At 34.8% G+C, this 14,064-nt stretch overlaps 2 protein-coding genes across 5 annotated transcripts; one reads left to right on the top strand and one right to left on the bottom strand.

Annotated features, from left to right (window-relative positions):
* Positions 1 to 157: 157 nt before the first annotated feature.
* On the top strand, positions 158 to 11,448 carry LOC131788843 (uncharacterized). Of its 4 annotated transcripts, XR_010718898.1 has the most exons (12): positions 158 to 301; positions 416 to 687; positions 1,719 to 1,805; positions 2,691 to 2,846; positions 3,254 to 3,285; positions 4,635 to 4,812; positions 5,494 to 5,609; positions 6,348 to 6,497; positions 7,235 to 7,392; positions 8,098 to 9,872; positions 9,953 to 10,001; positions 10,973 to 11,448. XR_010718898.1 is itself a non-coding variant. In XM_059105937.2 (10 exons), the coding sequence occupies exons 1-10, from the start codon at positions 163 to 165 to the stop codon at positions 8,313 to 8,315; spliced, it is 1,506 nt and encodes a 501-aa protein (XP_058961920.2). In that variant the 5' UTR covers positions 158 to 162; the 3' UTR covers positions 8,316 to 10,739. The 4 variants fall into 4 exon arrangements, 1 of the variants encoding a protein (XP_058961920.2); XR_010718897.1 differs by having other exon boundaries at positions 8,098 to 10,001; XR_010718899.1 differs by lacking the exon at positions 9,953 to 10,001.
* A 1,381-nt stretch (positions 11,449 to 12,829) lies between these two features.
* Positions 12,830 to 13,210, bottom strand: LOC131788827 (proline-rich nuclear receptor coactivator 2-like). Its single transcript, XM_059105920.2, has one exon. It carries the CDS (start codon positions 13,208 to 13,210, stop codon positions 12,830 to 12,832), a length of 381 nt encoding a protein of 126 aa, XP_058961903.2.
* Between the last annotated feature and the right edge of the window lie 854 nt (positions 13,211 to 14,064).

Genomic DNA, 14,064 nt, shown 5'->3' on the forward strand with positions numbered 1-14,064 from the left:
GCCATGTTGGTAGGAAGGTTTGCGAAAATGAAGGAAAGTTGGTGAGGGTCTCAGCATTTGAGGACGATATAAGAATGCTTTACACAGTGTAGGTTATTAATTTCGCATTGCATGGAGGGATTTCTTACGAGAACGAGATAGACTGGGGTCAACGAGTCACAAATGGCGGGCAAACCGTCGAACGACGCTAACCTGTTAGGAATCACCTCGGAATGGTTCCTAGATTATTGTATTTATCAGCTTTGGAAGGAATTCAAAGAAAAACACTCATTTTCTGGCTTCTGGAGAAACGCTCTACAGGGTAAGTTTTTTCAAGAATTCAGTGCAGAATTCCTTCATCGAAGGTAACTTTACCTTGTTGGTAAACTTAAATTTTGTCTCTGTTTACAAACTGACACGTGCTTACTTTGTACAGATTACTTGTTAAGTGGTCGACACTCTGAAGTAAGGAAAGAACTCTCAGATAAGCTCAATTGCATCAGATTTATTATTGGATTGTGGGAGTGTCAAGAAGATGATGTTGGTGGAAGTCAGGAAAGTTCCCCTTCTGACGATGAAGGTCACTGTGAACAAATCGAAAAAGGGATACTGGGACCGGAATGTCTGAAATTCTTCGAAAAAGTAACGTGCATCTTTCCGTTTTCTCAGGCTGAGCGGTCTCATATGAAAAGCAGTTTAAAGTTACAGGTAATGATTTTGTATCGTAGTTGAGCCACGATTAAATATCACTCGCGAAACAGGCTGCTCCTAGCTGAAAAGGTTGATGACGGCAGGTATCAGCCTAAGCTGATACCTACCGGCAGCTCGACCCTAATACCTAATGTCACGAGAATAAAGGAAATGACCACCAACTAAAGAAGCTCTTGATTATTAAAAAAATTACCTTTGTCAGCTCCTTAGGAAATGTTTAGAGGACAGTATGGAAAATAAGCCTTCTGATGTTAGAGTGTATTAGAGATCCACAGTTCATTGATTTGCCAGCTTTGACATCTATCAAACTCAGAATGGTCAAGATAGTGGAGTGTTTATGAGCTTGAACCCTGCCTGTTTATCACTGAAATGTTTACAGCTTATTAGCATCATCTGTGAGCTAACTTACAACAAATGAAACTTTTAATTCAGAACCACCTTAATTTTTTGATAATTTTTTGGTACCTCTCAATGTTATGAAAATATTTTTTATCATTTTCCATATAAATGAAAGTGGAAAAAGAATAGGGGTCACTAAAATTTTTCTTTTAGCTACAGGGACCCAATAGGTTTTTATTAAGTATTCATGCACTGCTAAGGAATCTAGCTCTAAAACACTACACTGCCTAGCTGAACAAGTGCTAACACTCAATTGCTTTTTATTCTGTGGCTACTATTACAAACAAACTAATGGCATAGCCATGGGTACCAAAATGGGACCTAGATACATCAATCTTTTCATAAATTTATCAAACACCAATTTTTCAGTCATTACAATAGCCCTAAAGTTTCTCAGACTTCGTTGTCTGTGTAGTGACAACTCTGATTTTTCTGAAAAATTTTTCCCCTTTTATTCATTTGTAACTAAAAATTACAAAACTTTTTTGAGCCATCCAACAGTAAGCTTCAGCCACTTGCCCATGTTGCCTTCTCTGCTTTAAAGTAATTTGGTACTTCACAGGAATTTTGACAGAGTTCATCAATTAATTGATTAATGATTGATTAAAACTTATCTCTTTTCCTCACAGATCATCCTATCATGTTACAGATGTGGTGACATTCAAAATGCTGAAAACTTGTTTTCTAGATTGTACAGTGAGAATGGTTATGATGAAGTAAGTTACATGTAATTATTGCTACATTTTACCATTTACTGGATATACTACTCAATTTACTGTAGAAAAGTACAAGGCTAAACTATTCATCCAAGAAAAGTCTAACAGCCAAGGACATATTCACAAATCCCCTTCTTTGTGTTCAAAGTATATTCTAGTAAAAAAATCTGTCAATAGTAGTTGAGAGAGTGCTTTTCCCATTTGTTGTAAGGGAATTTATGAGATCAATTATAGTAGGTTTATCTCAGTCAAATGGTGTGTTTTGTCGTCATTTGTATATGTTTTTCTGTTGAAAGGTTGGCGTTTACACACATAGTTTTTTGTTTGAAGCCTTGTTTCTCACCAATAATCGTGATAGTTCCTTTTTGAATTACTAAGTGGTGTTTCTCTTTGAGCTCCTGAAATAGTTGGCTGATGGGTTGATTAAGCAAGTTGGAAACATGGGGTTGAAATCAATTATATAGGCAGACACTGTTTTCGGAAATGAAAGTGTTTATATCTAACATACTTGGTGCTCTGTGAATGGACGGTAGTATCCTATTTAGCACAAATTGGGCCGATATGTCTTGGACAAGTTTGAAAAAGTTCGAGTGATGTTTGTTACAGTCCAACAAAATTTGAGCAACAAATTAACTTATGGGAAATTGATCCTAAAAGCACTCCCTTAACTGTTGTCAGTTTTTTATGAAAATCTTATGTTGTATTTTTTATTGTCCCATTTAAAATCTGCCATCTCCCTAAAGACTATATAGAAGCTATGTTTAGTACATGATTTACAATTCAGAGTTTTGTCTGATACTGTGGCAATAATTTTTTCGAGATATTGCTGTTAAATTTTTATTAATATAGACCCAGCCAAAGGTATGATTGATTTCTTTTTAACAGGAGTATCAAGATGACCTCAGGGAGTTATTTCAATCTGAAAATGATACGTTCATAGAAACATTTTTGGGAAAGCACACATATGAAAAGTTTCTCAACCAAGTTCAGAAGTTTTTTACCCCAGCATGGAAAAAGTTTGAAATTCCAGTTTTAGAAGAGGTAAAAAAATTAACTCCTATATCTTATACATTTTGCTGTACCTAGTTGTAAGGAATCAAGGATATGAATCCTGAAAAAATCCAGATTTTTCTTGAATACAGAATTAATCTTTTTGGGAGAACCCCTGACAACTGCTATTCTGCTCAGGCTATATCATTTTGAGTGCAACCTTGAGTGGAAAATGAAAATGATGGTTTGGAAAAAAGTGTGAAAAGTCTTAAATTTTGCACACTGTTGTGTGTTTATGAATCCTGTGTGAAGCATTATTGCTAAGTGACCCTCCATCACCTTAAATATTTAGAACAATACTGTAGTGCACCAATGTTAAGCTTAGTTTTCTCTTTTCCCCTTTATAAGTGAATAGTGTCATTATAGTAAGTTTTACTTTCAATTCTTGCTTATTTTAGGCACCTTTGCTGGAGAATGCAACCAAAGAAAGGTATGTCCTCCCATTTTAGGCCTTGGGCTTTGCTCTTTCACAGAGAGAAATCTCTGCAGACAAATATGAACTGAAGTATATGTTTTAGGCCAAATGGAAGCAATTTTTAGGTATACATGTAGAGGTTATGCCATGCCTTCCATAAGTAGTTTCTAAACCTGAATGAAGAGATAATTATCATATTTTTTAATTTGGGTTTTTCATAACACTTGGAAATTATTATAAATTCCTAGGTTTTTGTCATGTACCTCATCCTTTGGCTTTGGCAGTTAACATGAATTCAGACCTTGGTTATTCTTACTGTTTTGCTTAACCTTATCCAGTTAAAATTATTTTGTTCAGTGATGATAAGAATATGCCAGTTGTGGTTGTCTCCATTTGATTTCATCTCAATTACTTGGCTTGATAAAGTTAATATGGTTGATCACTCTCTCCCTGAGGCTTATATAATACTTTCTGAATACATGGAAGGTCAATTTTAACTAACAGGTCAAGGGGTGAATAATAAATAGTAAGGAGATCACTAAACACAATGAAAATACACTGAATGATATAGAATAAGAAATATGGTTAATTCAAGCTCTGCTTAGCTGTCGAAAAACGATAGTTATTATTTGTCTGTGACCAGCGTAGGGAAAAAATTCCATATCTTTCTTACAGGAAACCTTCATTCTTGATGCAAATGTTGCTCAAAAGGCTCTAAATATATTAAATATGCATGGATTCATGCAATTGGAAGGATATGTCTCCCAAAAGAATCATGTCTGTGTTCCAAACATTTTGAGGACCATTGCTTCCATGAATCATACCTAATGGAAGAATGGATAGCTTTGTTTACAATAGAATGACTGGATACACATTTGATAACAGAAGCCCAGCAACTATCACATGTCATTATTTCAGAGTGCCCTAGGCACCTAATAAGATGGTGGATGTAGAAAGTTCAAACTTGCTGTGAAGTGTGGTTTTGAAGGCTGAAAAAATTTTACTAGTTTAGAGGAATAATTTTTAAGAACCAAATATCTTGTATTTGATACATTTATAGCCTTTTGAGTTAAATGTTTGCTGTAAGAGTGGAGGTTCCCTTTAATGCCCATACACTCTTGTGACATTGATGGCCCCAGCAGTATGCAAGAAGCTTGTTGTACATAATCATGTATATTTCTTAGCTTGCCAAAGATTTTTCTTTTGTTCAGTGACAGAACAATAGACCACAAAAGCAGCAAGTCAGGGGCTTAATTCATCATGGTGTACTCAGATTTTTTTGTGTAGAACAAAAAAAGTGAATGCTAATTGTCTTAGGTTATTAATCTGTGTTATAAGTGTAAGAATTGAATTTACTCTTATAGGCCTGGGATTGATGCAAAAACAATAAAAGCCCTTTACTTTGCTTGGGATACATCAGATGAAGTTGAAGAAAACTGGAAAAGTATTGTGGAAGGAACCCATCCTGATATTAGCATTTTGAACAAAAAAATTGGTAGAGGAAAGATAAAAACAACATCTCCAATTTTACCTCAACAAGGGGTATGATAATGGCATTTTTTTAGACCAATGACATGTTAACTGTTAGATAATGCAAGTGAGAAACCCATGTTCCATTGTTTGAGACCAGAATACCATAATGATTGCTTTTATCTACCTGTGACATGTACAACAAAGGGATCTCAAACTCCAAAGTTTCCCCTGGGTTCTCATGTGGTTATGTTATATGTGTTTATTTTTGCTTCTTCTTTAAGAAATTTGATAGTGTTTGAAACTAAGTCAATGTAATGCCCCCCTTATCTTCAAAACAAATAACACAGAGTCAGTTTTGTATGTCCTGGGAAAGTAGAAATGCAATCAATACATAATTTTCTCAAATACAGCATGTTTTAAAAGTTAATTGTCTCTCAGCATGAAGAGTGAACCATTTGAGAAAAAATTGTCAAAATCTGCTGAGTCACAAAACTATAGAGTTGATGTCACCTATAACCTTGTTTTTGTCTAGTGTTCTTCCGTTTAAATTCAGAATATGCAGATATGAAAGTTACTGAGTTGAGCTTAAACATGAAAAAAATATCTGGGTGGGTGTGGGGGGTGTTGGGGGCGGGGTGTGGGAAGGATGGGTTCCTAGCTCTTAAACTGACTTTATCTACTCTACCCCTTTACCTATGTGACAGGGGAAAGCATTCTTCAACAAATCTAAGGTATTCTTTCTTCCCAAAGGTTACAAAAAGCAATGCAGAAGCAAGTAGCACAACTGCAGGGAGTAGTATGGTACACAGGATTCAGCAATGTCAAGTAGTAATCAATAATTTGAAACAATCATCTAAAAATCTTTTGTAAGTGCTTCAAGCTTTCTTCTCTGTTAAATTTCTATTTTTTGGTAATAACCTTTACCACACATCTGAATGTGGAGAGTTGGTCTACAATTTTGCTGCAAATGAACTTTTCCTTATGGAAAAATGTGACAAGCATATTTTGTGGGGTATTGCAATGTTTTAACTTTGGACTTTTGTGTACCTCTAAGATTTGTAGGTTGAAAAATATATTCTTCAGAAAATATTGACAATTCTTATTAGATCCTAAAGTATACTCTAGGTTCTTGCTGCTACATATTAAAGAGTTAGCCCTCTGCTGCCTGATTGTCAAGGATTGGGCATGTTTTTGTTGAAAAACCTCAAGCTTTTGAAAAATCTACTAGAGTATTTCATTTATCTTCACTAGCACTCTCCCCTTGCCAAAGTTTTCGGTATGATTGGATTAAGACATGTATTTTTCATTGCATTTTACAAGAGGTTTACAAACGATGTGTGAAAATGGAAGGTATGAAATTAAGTTTTTAATCAGGCTCATTCTTTTTTTACCAGAGTCAATCATCAAGTACCTATGTTACTATACTATAGATTCCACTGAAATTTGTTTGGTTGATTTTACTTCAAGGCTATGTTGTGCCTTATTTTTCAAAACATTTGAGTGAGTCATGAGGTCTTATGTTCTGCCTTGAGGGGTGACAAAATGTTCATAGATTTCTACGGTTTTGTTTTCACCAGTTTTGTTTTCTATTTCAATGACTTTAGCTCTGGAGTAAGTAAACAGCACTCTTATAAGGTGGCAGCAAAAGCTGGGCCAAGCAGAGTTATCGATGACAAAAGCAATGACAATGACAAGAATGATAATGATGGGGAGAGTGAGAGGCATTGCAAGACCATTGTTGCTCTACCAGTCAGGTAGAAAGGATTTTCTCTAGCAGTGTTATTAGCCTTCATTTGCTTAAAGTAGAGATGTTTGTTGATTACCATTGTTAACAAAGTTTTAAGATACCTCCCTTTTGGGAGTTTTATTTTTAAAAGAGCTTGGTTACATTTTGTACAAACATTTTCCACAAGTGGTTTGATAAAAGAAATCAAAGTTCTGTAGTTTCATTGCTCCAAAATCTAAGGATTGACAGGAATTTTCATTTTAAGTATAGTAACAATGCTGGTAAGCATCATAGCTAAAATTGGTAATGAATCTATTTGTTCTGGTACTGAATATGGAATTTCCTAAAATGTTACAAATGAGCTGAAGGTTAGAAGAAGTAAAAAGGCACTAAGCTTACAAAAAGGCCACCTCTCGGATCTGGCATACATCTCTAACATTGAGCTTTCCTTTTCTATGAATATTTCAATGACTCTATGACAAATATGGTGAAGAGGGAGAATAAAATTTATTGAAATGTTCTTCCGATTAACAAGTTTGCAGAGAGCTCAGTATTACAGGGATTGATTTTTTAAATAAGTACTTTGATTTGAGTATTTGATAGCTTGTTTTCGAGCAAAGGGCATCCTCTTATGAGTTATGGCCCTTAGGGACTTGGATTTATCTGGGAGTGAGGATTTGATGTGGTTTGATCAATGAAGACTCTGATTATTTAAATTGTTAATTCATGAATAATAATGATATTATTTTGTCATTGTTGACCCAGCATATCTAGCCCTAGTGGAAGTAATCAAAACAAAAGAGAGAGGAAATCTTTAGAAAAACGGACAATAAAGAGAAGGTATAATGAAAATCATAGCGATGCTGAAGAAATAGATTGGGCCTCAGACGACGAGGAAACAGTGTTTAAGCACAAATCAATTAGTAAGTCTTATAGCTGGGTATATCACTCTGAACAATTTAAAGTGTTCTAGCAAGATTAGGTTGATGAAACAGTCTTTCAAGTGATTGAAAAGGTTTTTTTATTGTGCAAAAAGTTATCACTAATAATTAAGAATTAATTCAATGAATTAATTCATTATCTATCATATTGTTCCATGGAAGGGGGCTTTTTTTCCAATCACATTTGTGGGAGGGAGGATGGGAGCAGAGTATTTTAAAACTTGACTTGAAGTGGTATATAATTGTTGTATGATCACGATTAGCTCTACTCTTTGGAGGCCTATTTTTTAAATTGCCTTTTAGGAAATTTTTACTGACCGAATCCCCTCTTGAAAAACAAAAATGATAAATCAGCATTTAAGAGTCATTATTGTAGAGATATCATCTCCTTCCATTAGCTCCTACCTTGATTCAGTATAATGGTTCTTAAAATTAAAACAGAAATGAAATTTTTTATACCAACTGGGTCACTGCATCAGTCAATCAGAATATCATTCTGTGATACATATAAATCTGTAAAGTGTAGGGTAACTTTTGATGTCAATCACGGAGGGTGGGAGGGTTAATGTAAGGGAGAAATAACCTTTAAAACTAAGGGGAGATTTTTATCTGTGATGGTGGCTGTACAGTACAAAAGGTGCTTCAAACGCTTTCAGAAACATGATCTGAGATTATTTTCTTGTGCAGCACTTCCTTCCCCGGCTAAACCACGACATCTCAATATCAAGCTCCCTGTTGGTTCAGCAAAGAAGTTTTGGAGCGCTGATGAAACAAGATGGTTAGAAGAGGGTGTGGAACTATATGGCACAGGGAACTGGGCAAAGATACTGAAAAAGTATAACTTTGTTGGGCGAACATCAGTTAATCTCAAGGATAAGTGGCGTAATTTAAAAAAGAACAGTTGATAATGAGCATGTGGATGAATGAGATGGATAGTTTAATGTTTCTGTCTGTGATGTATATAGTAATTTTTGTATATTTATGGAAATTCCTTGCCATCAATATTTCTTGAAAAAAAAGAAAGGAATCTTTATATTTATATTTTATCAGATTATTTTGTGGAACTTTTAGTATGCTAGCTAGCACAAAAATCTCCAGGCTTTTTCAAATTCATCTTTAAATAAATTTACATTTGAACCTCTCCCATATATATATATATATATATATATATATATATATATATAATTATACCCATTTTCAAAAACATTCGTTTGAAAATATATTTGAAATATATATATGTGTCTTCTGTTTTCTCATCAAGAAAGGTGATGAACAATGCAGGTATATTTCACATCAAGGGAACAAAATCTTTTTTGTTATAGTTTGAGAATTGCTGTGCCTACTAACATTGTCTTACACCAGTCTTTGCATGGTGCCATTAAGTTCAGTAAGAAACCGAAATCTCAATGCAATCACAAGTATTTCAATATATGTATAATATATAGATCTAGAGAGAGTACTGTTGGTTTATTCAACACTATCTTCGCTGTTGTATGACTGCTTAATTATAGCCATAAAAGTCAAACATAACTGAAAAAGTAGGTTCTACAGTATATAATCTCAATTTATCCATATCTGGTTTACAACAGTATGCCTTAGAGTGACACTGTTTGGTGTGTACATCTGGAAGAGTTGAACAAATGCTGCTTTTCTTAAATTGTTGTTTTGTTATTATTATTGAATATGCAACAAAGCCTTTGTGAAATTTCCAAGTTAATGCGTTGTCTACTATGTTATTCACCACCAACTTATTTCAAAAGAGAAATGGTTAAAGATCACTGGTTCATAATTTATGCAATCATACAGGTATTTCAGTGGAAAACTTGTCTACTTGACTACAGTTAAATTGTAGTCCCACTTTTTCACCTGCATAAATTGGATAACTTGATCTACATAATACATCTAAACAAATGGGCACTTAAAGCAAAAGAATCGTACAAAGATGAAACAAAGTCTCTGGAAATTTTGACTATTGTACTATCCTTTTGAAAAATTGTCCCTTTAATTGATTCTGTTAACACCTTTTTTATGAGAAAATGGGTGTATATATATATATATAATTATTATATATAATTATATATAATTATATATTTTTAACTATGTAATGATTTTTTGAAATCTTGATTTGAGTTTCCATCATCAAATTTCAATGAATGTGTGACAAGCAATACCTGATCAAGCATGCAGGAATTTGGTTTTGTATTTATTTTACAAGTGGCAACAAATAAGAGAGTGAATTCCTAAATGATTGACAGTTATTTAATAGTCTCTTTTTTTATATGGTTTTTCTTATTGAAATGGAAAACACTCATTAGAAAGTCTAGACATTGATGTTTTAAGGTGTAAACAGCATTTGAAGGTTGCTTGGCCTTTTCCCAAATATTTACAGAAAATTGTTTGTTTTTAGAACATAGTGGAACATTGTTAAGCTGCCATTTTCCAATTGATTTGTTGAGGTTAAGGTATGCTCAATGCAGTTGCATATGCTTTCCAGTAATAGTGAGCTCTCCTTCATAGATTTTTTTAATCCCCTCTTTCTTAGGCTGAACTGATTTTGACTGACAGCAAGTCTGATGATTTGAGATTTATAGGTAACTTGAATGAACAGGGTGGAGAGTGAACGAAATTGCCAAAATGTTGTTTATTTACATAATGAACTAGATCTCCTCAAGCTTGACTGGGGATGCTGATTTTAGTTTTGATTATATTCATCAACTACACGGATTATTAACAGAGGTTGTAATAAATTTATTGGTGATATTGTGTTCCATATGTAAAACTTTTTTATATTGAATAGAATGTTTATTTTCTTGTGCATCTTGTAACCTACTGAGGTGATATCAGTAATCATCAGTGTATAATATCTTGTTTTATCATAGTCAATTTTTTAGATTTGATTTTTTTGTTGGTAGTTTTGATAATTTTCATAATTTTCAAAAATACATAGGCTAGATGTTCTGTAGTGTGATATCTGAAGTCATTACTTGAAGGTTAAGTTATTTTCTCCTATTTTTCCCATTCTCATCTACCCACCAAACATACATGTATTTTGCACCCAATTAGCAACTTGCCAATAAAAATTTTGACCAGGTTACACTAAGAGTTTCAAAGAAACCATCCCACTTCTTGGTGGTTTCAAGGTCTGCCTTCACCCTTTAACTCCCACAATCTGATTGTTAATTCTCCCCTCTAGCTGCCACACATTTTCTCATAACTTAGTTGTGAGAATTTGATATTATATCAAGATAACATCCTCTACCTGATAAGTTTAAGTATTTTTATAACCTTTTTGCTGGATAATGTATAGCTATTATAGGGAGAAGTAACATGTTAATCACTTTTGGGAGTTAAAAGAATCATTTACTCTTGGTTTCTTTGAGAGCTGGACTCTGAAATTTTAGATTGGATTAAGAAATCATATGTTTTGCTTTTATTGATTTGAAGTGTACTGTAAATGTTAGGGCTACTAGGCAAGTAGATACACTTTTTGTTCTTAATAGTGTAAGGTGTTGCTATTAGATTTTGGCAAGGTCTGAACCTTTTCCTTCCTCCCCCTTCAAAGCAAAGTTCAGCCAGGCAAGTGGCAAGGTTGCTAGTAACAGGGAAATGGTAACGAAACAAAGCCTTGTGGAGCAGTTGAACAGAAGAGTGGCAAGTTTTTGCCAGAGCAGTTTTAATGAAGTGCAAGGATTAATCTGGAATTGCTTGGAAGTCAGTTTAATTTTACTCTGTGATTGCCTGAGCAAAGGTGAACAACTGAATGTGAAAGATTCGGGGCAAAAGACCTCATGCTGAAGTACTCATTGGCCAATTATATGCAAGGCAATAGTCTGTCAGCTAACTTGGCTAAAATGCAATTGGCATTTTAAAAAAGACTACACATTTCATAGAGCAGTATTCAACTGGAAAAGTAAAGTCAATTTGTGTTAGTAAATGGAAATTTGAGAATGTGATAATAGAAGGTTGGCATGTGTATCCATTATAAGTAAAATTTGTCGCAATGATAGAATTTAGGTTTAATTAAGCATCTCGTGCAATGCTCACTCTTTTAACTAATGGTAAGAATTTTTCATTTTCAGCCTTTCCTTTGGAATTGATGACAATGAAAAAATGTTGAATTTCAAAGTGTTAGATATGCTTACCAAAGCAGATTCAATTCTCAGTTAAAATGTTCCGCATTCCATGAGGAATGAAAGGTTATTTGCCTTCAAGGTTCCTTTATAGACAGATCTGACAGGAGGGAATTTTAAGTTAGCTTGACGAACTTTGACTTCAAACAGGAAATGGCTTATCTTAATAAGCACTCACAGAGCTGAATTTTGGATGGGGTCCATGAATTCTATTCAAATCCTTAATTGTGGTTTGGTAGAAGTTTGTATTGTTTCTATTTTTTGGCTTTTTAATGTCAATCTTGACACCTTGAACAGCTAAAATTGTCTGTCTGGGTGAGAAAACTACACAATGGTCTTGCAAGTCTGGACATGTTAAAATGACACTAGTGACAGTTTATAATTTAAATACTGTCATGACTATGATAAAAAAATATTAAGTTACACTGGGGAGGAGAATGGACTGAAGTTGATTGATATGGAGCCATTAAAGTAAGAGAGAGTTAAAGAGAAAGAGGAGTATGAGCATGAATATTGTGCATTGATAAGAATCGACTGCACAAAATATCTCACTATTGGTTATGACTTTTTCAGATTTGGGTGGCCCTGAATAGGGCCGGTGTGTTGTCGTTGTTGTCTTGTCTGAATAATTGTGTCGCAGTCTTCTTTCTTCAGTCTTGCTGGCCTCAGTCTTTGATTCCTTGTAGTTGTGAGTTTTTAGCTATGGGTGTCCAAGCAGTCCAGTATTTTTGTCTTTGGTTCAAGATCTAGCGAAGGAGATGAATCCATTTGTTGGCACTTCACACTTCCTCTACGTGGAAATACGTCGATCAGTTCTTTCTTCTCTTCAATCAGTCTGTTGTTGAGCGAGTCTTACAAGTCCTATCCTATCTATTTTTGTTTCGTCAACTTTCCAGTTTAAAATATCCGATTTTCCTTACTTACTACTTAACATATTATCACTACTTTCTGCACCATCCTAAGGTTGAAACGTTCCAAAACCTAACGAAAATTTTTACTTTCTACCTGTGTCAAAAAGGCTAAGAAAAAATTCATTTGAGTCGATCAGACATGAACAAATTACCAAAATTGAAACAAAGCAAAATGAATTTTACACGTCAATATAGCTAAGATGTTGTAAACTCGAAACTAAAACAATTTAAAAATTAGAACGTATGATAAATTTTCTCTTATTTACAAATATACAAATTTGTACAAAATCTACAAATTTGCTATGACGTCTCGGTCTTGATATATACACTAGAATAGCTTTTACTTTCGTTAACCGTCTTTGTCTTTGAGAAAGCTCACTATGACTCTACTCGAAGCAGCATTCTAAGATGTTGCGACATCGCCGCAAAATCTCCGTCGAGATTGTGGATGGGAGACGATATCCAGTGTGATGGCGGTTTGGGAAGAACACTTGGATGAGGTGGACTGCTAAATTTTGGCCCCGCATATGGAATGAGCGCCGTGTCGCTACTGTTTTCGCTTCGTCGTCGACGTGGTATGTTGACAGTAGTCGCGAGTCCTGAATCTAATACAACGGAAGCAGGCTCCTGAACTGATTTCACTTTAACGGAACGGTCGTTCCGAAATCTTGTGTTCTTCTTCGAGTTATTTTTGTGATGGATGCTGTCTTTATTAGGTGAAATGCGATCGTTTTGTGTCACTTGTGTCCCGAACGTCATCTTCACTTTATAGCTCTGTTTCCCTTACGAATCGCAATGCTGCTAATCGTCGACTTATCTCTTCTCGTAAGTTTTACTCCACTCTAAGGTCCAATCTCCTTTAACCAAACTATTCTTACGGTTTTGTGCACAGCAATAGGAAGAACGTTATGGCCTTTCCGTAAAACCTTCCTTTCAATTTTACCCACTAGATTGAAATGGTATTGACGAGTGTTGAAAATTTATTCCTTCGCGGAAAGCCAATCAGCGAAATTTGGACGTCAGAATTGTCATAGCAACAGCCAATCAGAGCCCTAAAGATCTCCACACCCTGATCATGTGAAGTAGAATGACGTTAGAGAAGGAAAATCTAATTTTAGAAAAGGGACTTTTGTTTGTCTTTCGGTTTTGTTTTGTAAAGCTGGAAACTTTATCATCATCTTGCTTGGGCAATATTTAGATTGTGAGAAGAGTACAGGAAATGCTTCATGCTTTTAGAATCATTACAATCAGAGGCGACAGCCTTGGGCGATCGTAAATTAGATACTGTGCCGATGTGTTTCTGGGCACGCAAGTGTCGATTAGTCTTCAGGCTTCAAAGCCAGAAAAGTAAGAGATTGTCTGAAACTTTGTCGTGAGTGCTGTAGTACTTCCTATCAATCTCAATCTAAAATGGTTCATTTCTGTAGAATTATCAGCGTCGTTCCGCAATCTGTTTTGATTTCAAAGCCCAGAAGTTGGTTATTTCCTGAAAAGGAAGGGAGACAGGCAGATGTCACGCGCCAATCATAATCGGCCCGGAGAAACAAAGGGCTTTTCTAAATGTGTCAAAACAACCCTAATCTGGATGTATGCCTCGCTTTTTGCATTATTCA

The sequence above is a fragment of the Pocillopora verrucosa genome, chromosome 1 (genome assembly GCF_036669915.1).
Source record: "Pocillopora verrucosa isolate sample1 chromosome 1, ASM3666991v2, whole genome shotgun sequence".
Classification (NCBI taxonomy): Eukaryota; Metazoa; Cnidaria; class Anthozoa; order Scleractinia; family Pocilloporidae; genus Pocillopora; species Pocillopora verrucosa.